At 38.0% G+C, this 18,481-nt stretch overlaps 1 protein-coding gene across 1 annotated transcript; it reads right to left on the bottom strand.

The window, feature by feature from the left end:
- Positions 1-1,454: 1,454 nt before the first annotated feature.
- LOC123877856 (xenotropic and polytropic retrovirus receptor 1) lies at positions 1,455-18,336 on the bottom strand. The gene is made up of 11 exons (XM_045924782.1): positions 17,990-18,336; positions 16,448-16,601; positions 15,220-15,449; positions 11,666-11,927; positions 8,157-8,527; positions 6,022-6,169; positions 4,911-5,105; positions 4,074-4,246; positions 2,890-3,020; positions 2,362-2,517; positions 1,455-1,630 (listed from the first exon to the last, which is right to left on the bottom strand). The coding sequence occupies exons 1-11, from the start codon at positions 18,056-18,058 to the stop codon at positions 1,513-1,515; spliced, it is 2,007 nt and encodes a 668-aa protein (XP_045780738.1). The 5' UTR covers positions 18,059-18,336; the 3' UTR covers positions 1,455-1,512.
- Positions 18,337-18,481: the final 145 nt, after the last annotated feature.

The following is an 18,481-nucleotide window of genomic DNA, read 5'->3' as shown; positions in this document are numbered from 1 at the left end:
ACTTTGTCACTTTCAAGTTTCAACTAATTTACTTACTAGTAATTCTATGCTTTCAACTAAGTGCACCGCCATATTGAAAATTTTATGTTTTAACTTGTACTTTAATTCAACATTTATTTATTACCTTTGGTAAGATCCATGGTTGGATGCAGGAAGTAATAATAATAATTATTTTTAAAAGTCTTTGTACCCCACTTATTTTATATAAGTAGGTAATTCTTTTTTTTTTGTTTTCTTTAAGAATGTATGATGCAAAATCGCAAAGTATGAAGCACATGTTCTATATGTAAAACTTTCTATGATTGTTTTTATAAATGTTTGCAACAGAGATAATAAATAATTTTATAATACATACTTAATAGTATTATTTATATTTAGTGTTATTAAAATTTTATAATTATTTTTAATGTAAATAATATATAAGATTACATTTTAATAAAATAATGCACTATTAAGTTCTATGGTTTTGATTTTTAAAGACATTTTAGGTTTCTTACTCTTATGGCGTTTTTATTGCTACCTACCTTCAGAAATATCCAGCGCGTGCCAGAACTGCCAAACCTTTGTTACGTTATAATAGCTGAAAGTTTTTCTGCGTATTGCCCCCAACACAGGGAGAAACGATCCGGAAAATATAAAAAATGAAAACAACATCACCGCGAGCGTAGCGAGCGCAAAATTTTTATTAGTGACTAGAGGATGCCCGCGACTTCGTCCGCGTGGATTTAGGTTTTTAAAGATCCCGTGGGAACTGTTTGATTTTTCGGGATAAAATGCCTATGTCCTGTATCAATTGTCATATATCGCAATCGTTTTTATTGGCTGAATTTATGGTATTCTTGTTGCAACAATGCATTGTAGGCCAATAGTGAGCGAGCATCAACCAATCAGAGATGATTGCGATCGAGACATTGTAGCTGTCATTCTACGGCGAACGAGCTGCCGTACTTTTGATATGACAGTTGACACAGAGCAAATAGGGTGTGCCCTTACGCATTATAAGGTGTGGAAGGATGAAATAAAACGAGTTTATCGTTCTACTTTGTCATAATTACTTATGACGAATATTACGCGACAGGTTGAAATAGCAATAGGGGAGGGAACGCCCCGCACAGCCTCCGCGCTAACCTGATGCAGGTGTGCGGGGCGTCCCCACGCCTCATACTCCGATTGCCATCTCATCCTGTCGCGGACTATACGTGCTTCTTAAAATCCTCACCATATTAGGTCTGTATCGACCATAGAGATATAAATACGTTCATGGTATTAACCATAGAGATAAGAGCCTCGATAGCTCAACGGTTGAGGAGCGGACTCAATTCCGAAAGGTCGGCGGTTCAAACCCCACCCGTTGCACTATTGTCGAACCCACTCCTGGCACAAGCTTTACGCTTAATTGGAGGGGAAAGGGGAGTATGAGTCATCAAGTATATAAACAAATAAAACGAGTCATGTTAGAATATAGTTATAAATATAATTGCATAACAGTTGGACATATGGCTATCACAGTGGTCACAGCATCTTGGAGCTGAGCTCCAGCTCGCGCTGCAGCTCGTGGATGGACTCCTTCTTCAGCAGCGGCTTGCGGTCGTTCTCCTTCGTCTTCTTCACGTGCTTCTTCTTTGTTACTCTGGAACGATAATTGCGTCATTTTATTACATTATTAACATTTTTGGTTATAATAGGTAAGCACTTCTTAAAAACTAATAATGTAATAAAGTGGACAAAGGTGTAACTAATTTAATCTATCTATTTTAGAAACAAGTACAATATAGGTACATTTAGATAACAAATAGACGCTTATAGTCCGTACACAATTGTAAATTAAAAATTCATAACTCCCCCGACAAGTGAAGGTTACAGTAACTAGAAAAGAGCTGATAACTTTTAAACGGCTGAACCGATTTTCTTGGATTATAGCTAAGAACACTCTCGATCAAGCCACCTTTCAAACAAAAAAAAACTAAATTAAAATCGGTTCATTAGTTTAGGAGCTACGATGCCACAGACAGCTACACAGATACACACGTCAAACTTATAAAAACACTCTTTTTGGGTCGGGGGTTAAAAATGACTTCTCACGCACCATTTTTACTCTATGGGTCAACTGTCATGTCAAAAGTACGGTTCACCTTTAAAATAAGAATTCGAACATGAAGGGTTCCATCATCCATACTTTAATGACCGACGACGCAGTTTATGCGTGATTTAGTAAATTCATTCTTTTTTAACACATTTTAATTTTTTTGCGATTGTTTTTTTTTACGCTATAGGTTTCTTGACAGATACGAGATACGACAAATAGACAACTAAGCGATACTATAAGGGTTCCGGTTTTCCTTTTGAAAAAACAAGTCTTACCTATTAACGACTCCATCAGGCAGGTCCATCATTCGTATGATAAGCGCTTGGTCGGAGGAGTCCAGCGGCGCCACGGAGATGTCTCTGACGGCTCGGAACTTGCCACAGTTGTTGAGGTGCTCGTTCTCCAGTCGGAAGAAGTTCCAAATGAAACGTCTGTAGGAGAGAATGAGACATTGTACTTCACTAATGCTACGGCCACACCACCTTACCGCAATAATTGGGATGATGACTATGTCAAAAATAAATTATTTCTTAGGAGTTATTAAATAGAGGGTCTTCCAAAATTCGTAAAATCCACTTCCGCTGTTAGTTTTAAGTTTGCCAACCATTTTAAATTATCGATTTAACTGAAAAAGTACGTCAAATTACGTCAAATGTTCATGACGTCACATCTGTGTATTTCATACAAGCTCCCTTACTGAGCTAGTGTTTTGACGTTTGATTGAAAAGTCGCTGATTTAACTAGTAGTCATCATCCCTATTATGGCATTAAATTACTACACAAACGAAGTTTGAGGAACTTACCTGAAAACCTCGAGCGGCGCAAGTATAGAGACCATGGTGTCGCCGCTGACGATTTGGTTCTCTGTCAGAAAGAAAGATGGCGCCCAGATGAATCGGAGCACCAGATCCTCAATTATCGCGAAATAGTAGAACTGAAAATAACCATTCATTATAATATACTAGAATCTAGATGATACTCGCACGTGGGTTTAGGTTTTTATCCGATTGAGGCAAAGTCCAAAAAAAGGTTATTAAAAACCTGAGTGAAAGTTTTTGATATTCCGGAAACAAAAGTAGCCTATGTCTTTCCTGGAATGCGAACTCCCTCTGTAGCAAATTTCGTCAAAATCAGTTAAGTCAGATAGGTTTTGCGGGCGGAGTTGCCTCGTCGGTAGACTTTGGATGACGTTCCTATATGCTTAGTATAAGATTTTACATCTCACCAAGTATTTGAGAGTCAAACTAAAAAGCACGTCAAATCATTGTAACGTCACATGCCAGTAATTTATAGAAGCTCGTATACTAAGCGCGTGTTTTGACGTTTGATAAAAAGATACTGATTTGACTAGTTGTCAAACACCGGATTGCGATTGTAAAAATGATTGATACCAGACCAATCTTCTATGTGCCTCCCTCAAGCTACTCGACACTGGTGAAGTGTATTGTGCTGGTCTGGCACTACAAATAGCCACCAAACAAGAAAAGAAGAAGAATTCAAATTCAAAATATTTTTATTCAATTAAACTTGTACAAGTGCTTTTGAATCGTCAAAATGATCTATCACTGGTTCGGAATACCGTTCCTACCGAGAAGAACCAGCAAGAAACTCGGCGGTTGCTCTTTTCAAGTATTCAATTTACAATAATTTGCCATACTGTACTGTACAAGCAATTGTAGCCCCGCGCATTGCTGGAGTGAGTCGAACCGAGGCTTTTTGACGTGACAACGTCTTATAATTCGATAGAGCCGGCTGCACGCACGAAAAAAGATGACTCATGCGGCGTTATCTCGCTCTGAGGCGTTCCATGTAAGGCTTGAAGTGCAAGCGAGAGCGCGGAACGAGCGACAAAGAAGCACAATCGGTCTTTGTTGTCACGTTCAACTATCGTCAGTAAACCGACTTTACAGACAACCAATTTTTTTTGTCATGAATTTTTGTCAATGATTGATACAGGGTTTCCGGAGTCTACCTACTCGTCACTCACCCCAGGGCTATAAACGATCTCGTCTCGCAGCAGGCTGTTTTCGGCGCTGGGCCCCACGCTCAGCAGGCCCCAGTCCATCTTCACGTCCCACGTGTACGTGTATGTGGACGATACGAACTGACACGCCAGCCACGGGTACAGAAACGGATTATCGTATATGTTTTCGTAGTCCACTGCAACAAAAAAAAAAGCCGTGTAGGTGTCGTGGTACACCCGACTCTCATATGGACACAACAATTTGCGCTGTCCGACCAATGAAGTGCGCGTACATTTATTTATTTAAATACTTTATTGCTTAAAAACTATGACACAAAGTAAAGTACAGGAAATATTCGCAAACAAAGGGCGATCGTATCCCTGTAGTACATTCGTTCGCTTTTTGCAAGTTTGATCTCCAGTTAAAATTCCCGCTAAAAGTTTTGCTTTAAGAACCGGAGATCATGATCACTTCCAAAAAATCAATGTAGACAGTTAAAAAGATCAAATTGTGCAGTCAAAGAAAATTATTAAATCGGATGGGTAGTGTAAGTTATATGCGACAAGGGATGTCATTTTATGGCAAGTTGAATTTTGGTGTTTAACTCTAAGAAGTCTTTCAAACCAAACATATCGAGCTAAAATTAGGAACAAGGGTACCTCTGGTGATGTAAGCAAATGCTAAGAAATAATTATTTTGAGAAATTTTGACTCAATTGGCAATTAACTATAACAAAAAAAGTGACGGAAATTAATTTGACAGGTTCAAGTAATACTGGAAGAACTTTTCAAGAACAGGTTCTCTGTACATAGTCGTACTGTAGAAAAAGTGGCGGTCCTGTAATAGAAAAAATCACTTACCGCTATACACAGTCCGTAGGGTGGAGAAGAAGACGACGAAGAAGGTGGTGGAATACTTCCCCGCGTTGACGAGATGCGGGAAGGCTTCTTTGCTGTCGCGGTACCGCCGCAGGCACTGCCAGAACCGCGTCCAGGCCGGAACTATGTTCACCGCCGCTCGAGTGAAGATGAACCACTTTGTTGACTCGAACGAATCTGTGCACCAGAATTTACTTTTGAAGGTGTAATTTATAAAAAAAAATCGAGGCAATGCCTTTTTTGGCAGTATGTTATTTTCAATGTATTTTTGAGTATACTTCTGGCATTTTAAGAAATTACAGAATTTGGAACAGAAAGTGCACGGTTAATTTCAATTAGCATAAGCATTTAAATGTTGATTAATTATTGCGTACATGAAAAAGTTCCACTTGACCGCCAGCTAGAAATCTGCGAATGAAACTGACATGAAAGGATACATGACTCACCGTTGAGGCTGAACCAATCCGCGCCGGCGATATAGAACGCGATGAGGAAGTAAACGTGAAAGAGTTCCACTGGTCCGCCAGCCAGAAATCTGCGAATAACACACGCGTGAAAGAGAAGTTATGACTCACTGTTGACGCTGAACCAGTCCGCGCCGGCGATATAGAACGCGATGAGGAAGTGAAAGTCGAGGAAGGCGAACGTGAACGAGTTCCACTGGTCCGCCAGCCAGAAATCTGCGAATAACACATGCATGAAAGAGAAAACATGACTCACTGTTGACGCTGAACCAATCCGCGCCGGCGATATAGGCAAACGTGATCGAGTTCCACTGGTCCGCCAGTCAGAAATCTGCAAAAACACATGCATGAAAGAGAGGACATGACTCACTGTTGACGCTGAACCAGTCCGCGCCGGCGATATAGAACGCGATGAGGAAGTGAAAGTCGAGGAAGGCGAACGTGAACGAGTTCCACTGGTCCGCCAGCCAGAAATCTGCGAATAACACATGCATGAAAGAGAAAACATGACTCACTGTTGACGCTGAACCAATCCGCGCCGGCGATATAGGCAAACGTGATCGAGTTCCACTGGTCCGCCAGTCAGAAATCTGCAAAAACACATGCATGAAAGAGAGGACATGACTCACTGTTGACGCTGAACCAGTCCGCGCCGGCGATATAGAACGCGATGAGGAAGTGAAAGTCGAGGAAGGCGAACGTGAACGAGTTCCACTGGTCCGCCAGCCAGAAATCTGCGAATAACACTGGCATGAAAGGTGCCGCTAGTATTCGACCCTGGAACGAGCAAATCCGAGCTTTAATCTAAACACGCACATCTTTGACGGAGGTTACACACTCAGTTCGATAACATGACCCATGACTGTTGTCAGGATGATTGATGATAATATACGGACAAAGATAGGACGCAGGTTTCTGGCTAGAGGACGGAATATGAATTGCAAATTAAAGACTAAATAGTGCTAGTCATTAACTAAAATCAGTACCAATTTGTCCTCCGGTGGCTCGATTACGGTTAAATGACAGCTACAGTGAATCGGCTCTGATTGGTTGACGCTTGCTCACTATTGGCGACAATGCATTGTTGCAGCAGGAATACCATAAATTCAGCCAATCACAACAACAGGGATGGTGACAAGTCAAATCAGTGACTTTTTATCAAACGTCAAAACGCTCGATCAGTATGGGAGCTTGTATGAAATTCACAGATGTGGCGTCATATACATTTGACATAATTTGAGGTACTATTTCAGTTAAATCGATAATTTAAAACGGTTAGCAAACTTAAAACTAACAGGGGACTCGGATTTTAAGAAGTTTGAAAGATTGATGCAGATTTTCCGGAACCGATCAGCTGATTAGTCTATTGCTTTAGTTAATCCTGACTGCTTTAGTAGAAAAACAATGAAACCTGAACTTTTAAAGCATATCAGTAGTGGGTATTAGCTATAGATTAGTATAGTATACCTATATTATAATGGTACTGTAAGTGCACGGTGTAATTCCTCATGAGCACAAATTCGCCCACAAACTGCTTTGCAGTTTGGCGAGATACTAATATCCATTCCATACTCGTTTGCGCATTATAATAAATAAAAAATAAATACATCAATCGACTGAACCGATGCGAAACTGAGCATGTAAACTCCGCCTTACATAACTTAAAAATAAGGGCAGGGAGACTATATCATAAAGGTCGAAACTTCGGCACTAAGACAATTGACTTACACACCCGTATTCACAAACGTTACTATGAGGTCTCACAGTGCGCTCGAACGCACAGTGTAGGTTCCACCAATCAGATTACCGTAGTCTGATTGGTGGAACCTACACTATGCGTTCGAGTACTGAGATTGTGAATACGGCCGTTAGCCTACAAAAACACAGCACAGGAGATCTATTAACTGCTTCGTTGGTCTGGTGATTGGCGGATGATCAGGTCCTAGGCTAGATTCAAAAATACTTAGATATTGGGTTGTCCTGTTATGAAATTCTCATTATTACGCTCCGGCTACACGCTCCGTCTTGACTGCACAGGTAAGACCGAGAACTGCGCAGTCCAATCCTTAGTAGCTTTTGGAACTGCGCGGGATACCGTCTTGCCATCCACACGCACGCACTTAACTGCGTAAACTGGCTTGTACGGGTAAGCTCTCAGGTAAGACGGAGCGTGTAGCCGAAGCTTTAGCTCGGAGAGCACGTAAAGCCGTCAGTCCTGCTGATTTCTCTCCGGTCGTGTCGGATTTCCGTCCCATCGGACTATGAGAATGAGGGTAGAGAATGCACCTGTGTTAGTGCATAAGTTTGCGTTCGTTGTGAATTTAAGATTCTCGCAAAGTACGCATTTATTCAACTCGTGAGTTGTGTTCTGTTTGAGTTTAGTCTATTTTTAAGATATTATACTATCTTCTACACATTATAAAAGCCTTTTTCTGTAAAACATATAAACTGACAAATATATCAACGGAAAGCTCAACTACTGCATCTAGAAGTTTGATATTTTGCATTTTCTTTATAATATAGACCACCACCCCAGTAAGAAAAGAATTCAAAAATCCCTTCTAAGCGAAACCGGTCTTCTTATAAAATATAAATTGAATTTATTTTTTAAACGATTTTCATGCATTTTTTTGTAATAAAACATTATGGATGGATGGATTTAAAACACAAAAAGAAATTACAAAATGGCAAGACGCACACTAATGAAATTCTTAGTAAATTCTTAGAAAATTTCTAGTGAAAATGAGAAAAAAAATCTACTTACGCAAATTTTCAGAAACCAAAACCTCGCTTCATGCCGGAACACCCTCAAAGGATTCATCAGGAATGCCAGCATAATTATCACTAACGCCAGAGGGTTGACGAAGGGCGGTATACTCAAACTCTCACTGTATATGAAGCTGAGTATACTTAGCGCCCACACAACCCCGAATATAGAGGCTAGTTCCATCAAATGTTGTTCTGATAGATGTTTCCTTGGGTCCAACTCGAAGATTAGGACGTGGTTGACGCCAGATGAACGCCAGCCGTATACGTTGATGCCAATTAAAAATATAAATTCGACTAATAGGAATGGTCCGCGGTATAATCGGAAGGCGGATTTGAAATTTTCTGTGCCGCCCTCGTGGAACAGAGCTGGAACAAAAAGGTGAAATATTAATTATCTATCATAAATGGCGCAAAAATTTTATTCTAAAAAAAAAAATCCAAAAAAAATAATATAAACTGACTTCAATAACCACAAACATTAAAAAATATTTTTTGTTTCTACACGTGTTTGTATGTAGGAAGTCGAGCGAGCTTTATGCTTTGATTTCTAATTTCTTTTATTATACTAATAAACTGGAAGTCAGAGAAAAAAATATCGGCCAAGTGCAAGTCGGAAGTGTACAGGAAGGGTTCTTAATATTTTTATTATAGAAATGTTTGAACGTCTATTTTATCCCCTCTCTTCCATTTATAACCATAAATTTAACTGTATAGCAAGAAAAGTGAATAGGCACCGTTTAGGAAGGCTACATCTCCAACTTAGGCTACTTCACATTAGGCTGCATCATCACCTACTGTTTAGTGTGAAAGCAGCCAAGCGCAAGCAAATATTGTAAAACTGTACATTAATAAAATTAGAGATTAGGTTACTAATTTTGATATTAAGCCTAGATTAAAAATTCAGTTCAGCCTTATCATTTCTATTTCCTAGATTGTTGCTTGATATAGGTAGTTCTGTTATCTTTTATCAGTTTATTATATTGATAAAAGATTATAATTCTAATCTGAAAATACAAAGCATCTTATATATTATCTGTTTCAAGCATCTCAAATCTCCACTTTAAAAATAAAATCAGTGCTATTTTGCATATATATGGTATTTCGGTAGTTTTAATATTGTGCTAATAAATCCTTTCACTAGATACCAATAACCAACTCGTATTAATATTCACCTGTAAGAAACCTGCATGCCTGAGAGTTCTCCATAATGGTGAATTCTCCAAAGGTGTGTGAAATGTGCCAATCCGTCTAGGCCAGGCCAGGGGGGTGGACTATGGCCATAAGCCTTCTCACTCTAACAGGAGTGAGAAGGCTTTTGGCCTAGTGGCTTGGAGTAGTGAGCCGGCGATGGGTTGATCATGATGATGATAATTAATATTCAAACTAGTAAACTAGTACGTAAATTATATTATGTATGCGAATTAGTCTGCGTCATCGATGGTCTGCGTGAATATGTTTTTGAAAATCCTGTGGTATAGATAACTCTTTGATTTTCTGGGATAAAAAGTAGCCTATTTATCCATTTCCGCGATGCAAGCTATTTCTGTATCAAATAAATGATGCCCGCCAATTATTCATCCACGTGGATTAGGGTTTTTTTTGAAAATCCCGCAGGAACAGCTTTGCTTTTCTGGGAATACAACTATCTCTGTCATCTTTGGTCAAAAATAGGTATCCTTACCGTAGCCTCTCAATATATTTACAACAACATAATTTTTGTAAGACAAATATTCTTAGTTACAAGAAGGTTGGCGATCTACACAACAGGCTGACTAGACACCGTAACAGGCTTGCGACTCCTACGCTCCGTCTCAGGAAGGTCCAAAAGTCATTTGTGGGAATGGGTATAATCTTCTATAACAAAATTCCTCAGTCAATTTTGGACTTGCCTTTACACAGGTTCAAAAAATCTATTAAAAATATGCTCTTGAGAAAAGCATATTATACTATCGAAGATTATGTAAATGATAAAAAAGCGTGGATTTGAACTTCGATTCGCTCCAGCAATGCGCAGGACTTCAATTGCTTTTATACATGGCATAATATTGTATATCAAATCTTTGAAAAGAGCAACCGCCGAGTTTCTTGCTGGTTCTTCTCGGTAGGAAAGGCATTCCGAACCAGTGGTAGATGCTTTTGACGATTCGAAAGAACTTGTAAAAGTCTAATTGAATAAAAACATTTTGAATTTGAATTTGAATTTGAAAATCCGTTAAACAGATTGGCCGTGAAAAGGTAGCAGACAGACAGACACACTTTCGCATTTGTAATATTAATATGGATATGGATTACTATGCTAGTAAAGATACATGAATTGTTCAAGGAATTCACTGAATAACAACTGAATAAATGAAACACTTGCATGTAAGAGTATGTTTTCAAACCTTATCAAATGTTGGGTGCAATAATCAAACATTGACAAAGATGTGTGCCAAGCAAACATTATCATAGAGATATTTGCAGCAATGTTTGCCCAACACTAGGTCCAAGCTATGTTATTTATGGTGGATTACTGCCCAGTTCATTAGGCATAGATAAGGAGCGTGAATTTACAGTAGGTTGAGTTTGTATAGCATAGTTTATGGTATGCAACCAATATTTATATTACGTCACATTGGATTGGAATCGAGGACGAAAGTTATTAAATCATTTCTTGATAAGGTTGTTTGATAAGCACACTTATTGTTTAAACTGTAGTTTAAACTATATAAACATGTGCCATAGAAAATGTTACGAGTATATCTACGCTACAACTAAATTATTGAAATACTACAAAATATAGCACCGGTATAGTGCGTTTCATCGGATACACAATATACAATATACATACTACCACTTTTACAATTCGAATCGGCAAAATTCGTTTGCACAGACAAGCGCAACCTAACGCTTACGAAACCAAATGTACAGCAATGAAATACGGACCGTATTGCTTGAAGTTAAGATTTTAAACACAAGAACAACAGAGAGTCATACTATCTCGCTTATGATTCGCACGTAAAAAAAATGGCGTGTAGGCAACAACCAATAGCAGACGGACGCACACTACGATTGGTTGAGATATTTTCACATTATTCATAAAGAAAGAACGAAGATATAGAATGAAGAATGAAAACTTGTACGAATTTACAAAGCAGCGCGTAGTACTAAAAAGTAGCAGATATTTAGTCGTATTTTACTTTTTTCTTCAAGTTTTAAGCTTAGATTGTATTTGTGGTTTTGGAGACGAGCTCTAGGAGACCAGAGTTTTAAGCAATTCTTTAGGACTATGAGCTGAGGTACCCACCTAAACAATCAGCAACGCATTCAAACCTTAGCTTCTAGATGTTTTTAGTAGCCATGATTGAGGGGTTGTATTGTTTAAGACAAAACTACGAGGAAATTAGGAATTGAAGCAGTTTTTATGAGCTTACCTAAAACGCACTGTTGACATGCAAACGAGATTGGTTCTAGCCTGAAGGTGCCAGGGCACAATAAATTGCAGGAGCTATAACATCGACTCACCTGACAGTACTACGGTGATGAACAGAACAATAAACGACCCAGAAAACAGTCCCACTTTGAACGTGGTCCACGGACTCTGCTGTTCCCCGAGCGGTGGTACTCGCAACTTCTTCATGGCCTTCTGTCGATCGCCGCCTTCCAGGTCGTTGGTGACTGTCGCCTCTGTGTCGCTTATTAGTCTGTCTATGTCTTTGTTTGTGTAGAAGTGTGAGGTTTCCACGTGTTCCGCTCTCCATTGTGCGCCGTTGCTTACATTTAATAACTGGTGACAGACAAAACATCATTATTATCATCATCATCATTTCAACCCGTCGTCGGCCTTCTACTGGGTACTGATTTCCCCTTAGGTTGAAATCTATAGAGGGCACTTTGACTTTGCTTAGACATAAGTTTCGTTTTGATTTTTACGTAGAAGCGGTGTAATGCAGGAGTTTAAGAAAACTTGCTAATTTGGAATTGCCTTGCCTTACCAAACAGACAGACAGACAGACAGACAGACAGACAAAAATTTTAAAAACGTGTGATTCAGTTATGGTATCGTTCAAATAACCAATTTTGAGCTTAATATGAGTTAGTTATTTTGGAATTACAGACAGACACTCCAATTTTATTTATTAGTATAGATATTTCGGAGAGTGTGCACAGGAACTTTTCGATCTTGTCCCCCCTTCACCATTTTACCACCGAACCGCAAGACGTCGGGCGAGTTTCCATCCTTATGTCGTTGACATTCCATCTACACGCACGAAACGTTTTGCGTCTTCATTCCTCATACGCATGGCTAAGGTTTGGAATACTCTTCCGCGATCAGTGTTTCCTACCAATTACAATCCGGGTATCTTTAAATCAAGAGTGAATAGGCACCTTCTAGGTAAACGCGTCCCATCTTAGACCACATCATCACTTTCCATCATGTGTGATTGTGGTCAAGCGCTTACCTATAGTGAATAAAAAAAATAAAAAAAATATTCCTCTAAATCTAGGAAACCGTTAATCAAGCGGAAATTCTGTACATGAAAACGATAAATAGAATCTACAGAATTATAGTTCCACCTTATTGAACCATGTCATATTATTTAACTTTGAATACTAACCACAATAATAAAATTGAACTCCACTAGAGCATAAAAATAAATTGATAGGTTAATTGAGTTGTTTACACAACAATGGCTTTTGTGCACGGTTAAGGTTGATATTGTTTGGAAAAACTAAAATGTCAAGGTCAACCAACTAATAAAAATCTTGACTAAGGGTTTTCGTAAGTTTGGGTGAAATCCCATTCGAAACGACGACCGATAAAACCCGCTGGAAAGCTCAGAGCTTAAATTAGTGCTACGTGTTAAGGAAAATCATCATGCGCAAACTTCCATATAATCGCAAACAGAAAATTGTGACGTGTCTATGAATGTTTTTTAGAGTTCCGTACCAGAAAAGGAAAAAGGAACCCTTATAGGATCACTTTGTTGTCTGTCTGTTTGTTAAGGGAATCATATTCGATGAATCTCGGAAATACGTGCTACATGAATAGTCGTACAAGCACTGCTGGTGACACGATTGTAAGTACACTTGCTAATAATTTTATTATTAAGTACTTATTATTTTTACCCAACTTCAAAAAAGAAAGAGGTCCTCTATTCGAACTCTATTCCATTTTTTAGGGTTCTGTACCTCAAAAGGAAAAAGGAACCCTTATAGGATCACTTTGTTGTCTGTCTGTTTGTCATGGGAATCAAAATCTATGCCAAGTAGATGATGTCCGCCACTTCGTCCACGTGAATGTATATTTTTAAGAATCCCACAAGAACTTTTTTTTCTGGGATAAAAAGTGGCCTATGCCCGATCCCGGGATGTAAGCTATCTTTGTACCCATCAAAATCAGTTAAATGGGACGTGAAAAGCTAGCTAGCAGATAGACAGATACACATTCGCATTTATATTAGTATGGATTTTTTTTATTCAAATACAAGTCAGCCCTTGACTGCAATCTCACCTGGTGGTAAGTGATGATGCAGTCTCAAGATGAGATCTATAGAGCGCACTCTGACTTTGCTTAGAGTTAAAACAGAGTTAAAACGAGACAGATGTATATCTTTTACATAAATCTGTCTCGTTTTAACTCAATCTTAAGTCTGAGCAAAGTCAAAGTGCACTCTATAAATCTCACCCTAAGATAGAAGCGGGCTAACCTGGAAGGGGTATGACATTAAAACCATACTCCTTTGGTTTCTACAAGGCATCGTACCGAAACACTAAATCGTTTGGTGGCACGGCTTTGCCTGCAGGGTGGTGGTGGCCGAAGCCTTCAACCAGACATACAAATTTAAAAAAAAAAAACATACAGTCGAATAGAGAACCTCCCCGTGTTTTGAAGTCGGTTAAAAATAGATTCGACCAATGCAAGTTCGTTGTATTATGCTTCCTTTTGATGACCTGCTATCAATAAGCTTAATAATTTCAAGATTGAAGAATTGAAGATAAAACTGTTCACGGGAATGACGTCATTCAAGCAATCGCGGGTAGGCACTTCATCATAGATCTATTAGCATTTTCCTTAATAGTACACACACAACTTATATACTACATATAGGTACTGCTTTTTATCCATACTAATATTATAAATGCGAAAGTGTGTCTGTCTGTCTGTCTGTCTGCTACGTTTTCACGGCCCAACCACTGAACCGATTTTAATGAAATTTGGTACAGACTTGGGATACATCCCGGGGAAGGACATAGGCTACATTTTATCCCGGAAAATCAAAGAGTTCCTACGGGAGTTATAAAAACCGAAATCCACGCGTGCGAAGCCGCGGGCATCCTCTAGTATATACTATATATAGGTACTGCTTTTTTCGACTATAGTTGCGGAAATATTCGTACGAGGAATTTTTTTATCATATGATGGCATTTTTTTGTGCTACAGACGAACAAAATCTGGATAGGATAAAATATGAGGAAAAATGTTTGTAATATAACCGAATTATTACGACAAAAAACAGCATCACGACAGGTCCAGGCAGTCTAGGTTTGGAATTGTTAACAGATATATAAACAGAACAGAAATATATACAAAAACACATATCGATTAACACCTCATTCATCAAAATCGGCCCAGTAGTTTAGGCGCTACGGTGGAACACAGAATCTGGATACAAACATACATATACACATACCTACATAGATTGCCCTCATCAAATCATAACCCTTCCTTTTGTCTTTGCCGCAGTCAGGTAAAAATGAGTCAAAAAGGTTTTAGAAAATAGCATGGTTACGGACGGAGCCAGTAGTTGGTGGACTTCGTCTGTGTTGGTGTTAGCTGGCGGGCGGGCTCTGCCTTTTTGGAGTGTTTTTTTTTTTTTTGTTAAAACTGACTGGAAAGCGCTCTAAGTGGGTGGCGTGCGTATGTCGGCGAGCGCCGGTACAGATAGGATCCATCCATAATCGTATAGTTTAACTAACTTGTTACAAATAACTACAAACTTGACATTGGCTAATCTTTGTAAAGCCAGATGAGAGGGGGAAAAAAAAACATAGTTGGTTAAAAAAAGGCCACTAACCTTATCATGTTTTTTCAGTATCTTCCTAAATCCTGTATAGTTCAAGTTCTGGTAGTTCTGCAGCAATATTAGACTAAGGTAAAATTCACTGAAGGCCAATTTCAGCTCTTGAACTTTTCGCCGAGGTATGGCTTTTTTGTCGCCGCCGCTTTTCGGCTTGATCGTGTCGAACCTTGATTTGAGCTCGCTCTGCAATGTGGCATATTTTCGCGTGGCCTCTGCTAGTTTTTCTGCAATATGAATAGGGTCTTGGACTGTAGTAATACAAGTGTAAATTAATTTATAACACCCCCGACAAGTGAAGGTTACAGTAACTAGAAAAGAGCTGATAACTTTCAAACGGCTGAACCGATTTTCTTGGATTATAGCTAAGAACACTCTCGATCAAGCGACCTTTCAAACAAAAAAAAACTTAATTAAAATTGGTTCATTAGCGGATCGGAGCATGATGTTTTGTATAGCGGTAGTTTATGGGGCTATAATTCATTATTATAAGGCCCAGCCTCCACCTAAGCTTTTTCCACTCCACCTAAGTTTCTTGTTGGTTCTTCTCCGTAGGAACGGCATTCTGAACCAGTGGTAAATTATTTTGACGATTCAAAAGCACTTGTAAAAGTCTATGTGAATAAAAATCTATTCTATTCAATTCTAAGCGGAGCGGAGAGGAGATGTGTACAGCCAACCAATCAGATTTTTAGATGACGTGATAGTTTTTTCAGATCATCTATGATTATTTTGTATCTGATTGGTCTACTGAACACATCTCCTCTCTTCTCCGCTTAGGTGGAGACCAGTCCTTAAAAGTCCTCCAGTGCCTGCTAACCGTTCCCACAGTCGCCGCGCAACCTGACACCTGACGCGGCGAAATTCGCGATCACCATGCGAGGACTGGGCACGGACACACATCACGTTGCGCGTACCATTGCGTTGTAATGTATGGAACTATGAGACATGGCATACCGCTTGCGTGGCATGAACGTTCGCGTAGACGTAATGCGTGCAGTTATGTCTATGGATTTGTAAAAGTTTATTTGAATAAAAATCTACTTTATTCTGAATTTTAAAAAAATCTTTAAGTTTCGTAGGATTCTCATCTAGATATCTCAACTAACTAACCTTACTTTAATTTTTAACAAAAATATATAATTGCGTGATTTTTTTTTATACTGATTCCAAAACTCCTTTCTTTAAAAAAATTGACTGTGTTTTTTTGTCAAAATATGCTTACCTGAATAAAATGTAGTAATTTTTTTCAATTCCTGATCACAGTAATGGAAGAAAGTTTCATCAAAATTGGCAAAATGTCTGGATAATACTTCCGGCTCCACATTTTCTGCTGACGGTGCCTCTTCCACAGCTGTGTACAGCATTGCTTTCATCTCCTAAGGATTCAAAAATAACGAATATGTACAAGTGCAAAAATCTAGCTCCAGAAGGTCTAAAGCGCCAGGCAAATTGCGTTGCTAAAGCGTTTTTTGAGGTTTCCGCAATATGTTTGTCTTCAAAGCAAACTAAAATAAACTAAAGTGTACCTCAATAGCTCAATGGTTAAAGGAATGGACTGAAATCCAAAAGATTGCACGTGCAAACCCCACCTATTGCACTATTGTTGAACCTACTCCTAACACAAGCTTTACGCTTAGTTGGAGGGGAAAGGGGAATATGAGTCATAATGATAAAAGTGGCTAATATTCTTAAACCTATTTAAATCCCTGGTGATGACTTAACAATTCTTCACATTTCAGCTTTATAATTCTAAGCAGCATTTAAGCTTTGAATATTTAGCAAATATTATATTCTTTTCCCAGGATAAAAAGTATCTTGTATCTTTTCTGGAGTTATGGCTTGGTCCCAAATTATTTTGAATTTGATTGTGCTATCATACAGTAAGAAACAATCTAGAGTTAGATACAATTTACTAAGGGAAACTAGATACAGTCAAAATCTACAGTACATAACAATTTATAGTGACATATTGGTTAAATAAAATAACCCAAGCTTGAGTCCCTGCTATTTGTAGCACAATATTTATACCGATTATTATAATGATAAGCTTTTACAACCTAATAATTGTGGTTCTTTCAATATAGCTAGAACTGGTTTTTACTGTATTTATAATTGAAATACACATCACTAGCTGATGTTTCTAAGAGTTCATCTGGACGGATTTAGAACTTAATTATTTAAACTTCCCACGAGAACTCTGATTTATTAAGTATAAAAAAGTAACCCAAGTAACTCTACCAGATGCAAGCTATTGTTGTAGCAATTTTTGACAAAATTGGTTATACAGACTGGTAGTGAAAAGGTGACAGACAGATATTCGACACTCTTTCATATTTATAATATTAATTAGTATGGTTAATATGTTTAAAAATTGTGGTTGGAAAATAAATTGCATTTGAATATTAAACCCATCACTGAATACTTCAATGAAATTACATTTAAAGTAAGTACACCACAAATATTGAATGATAGTTTTAGATAAAAAAGACAATTAACTTGATAGTAAGTACAATTATTATTTATTATAACTGAACAAAATATTCAAAATACTTAAGTACCTAAGATATTTTTAAAATATAAGGTTCATTTTTTAAGATAAGTATTTCAGTAGGTAATAATAATTATTGGTTATTTTTTATTAATTTATTTACTTATCAATCTGTGATCACTAAAGTTGTCTGTGGGGTAAGGATTGAGGTCTCTAGAATCGAGAGCTTTAAAGCCAGAAAGTATGACAAAAAGTAGGTTAAACATTCCAACATACCTCATAATTAATATATTGTTTGCGCCACTCGGGCGTAATGTGCGCACTAAGGTGCTCCGCGAACTTCATTTTCCATACGTTTATCCACCTCAATAACCTACGAACAACTAATAAAGCTCTAGTCTAGAGCTAATCACTATACACTTTTATTTACACAATACAAAACCTTGATAACATTACTATGATAATAAAATTACACTATAAATATAAACTAAATACTGGAATGTCTTTTGTTACACTTGATATACAATAAAACATTTATTAGAGTAATATTTTTTATCACAAAAGGCAAGAATTATCTACAAAAACGAGACACAAAAAATTTAGCAAATTGAATAAGATTGACGTTTGACCATTTGGATTATCGATGAATGTGAGTCTTCTTTGCGTTCGGAAACCATGCATCATTCACAATAAAATTCTACTGTCTGTGGTCTCTACTCTTTCCTTTCATTAAACCGATTTTGATGAGGCTCGATTATAACTTACATT

This window comes from Maniola jurtina, chromosome 24 (genome assembly GCF_905333055.1).
Source record: "Maniola jurtina chromosome 24, ilManJurt1.1, whole genome shotgun sequence".
NCBI lineage: Eukaryota > Metazoa > Arthropoda > Insecta > Lepidoptera > Nymphalidae > Maniola > Maniola jurtina.
This window is presented reverse-complemented; position numbering and strand designations above follow the sequence as displayed.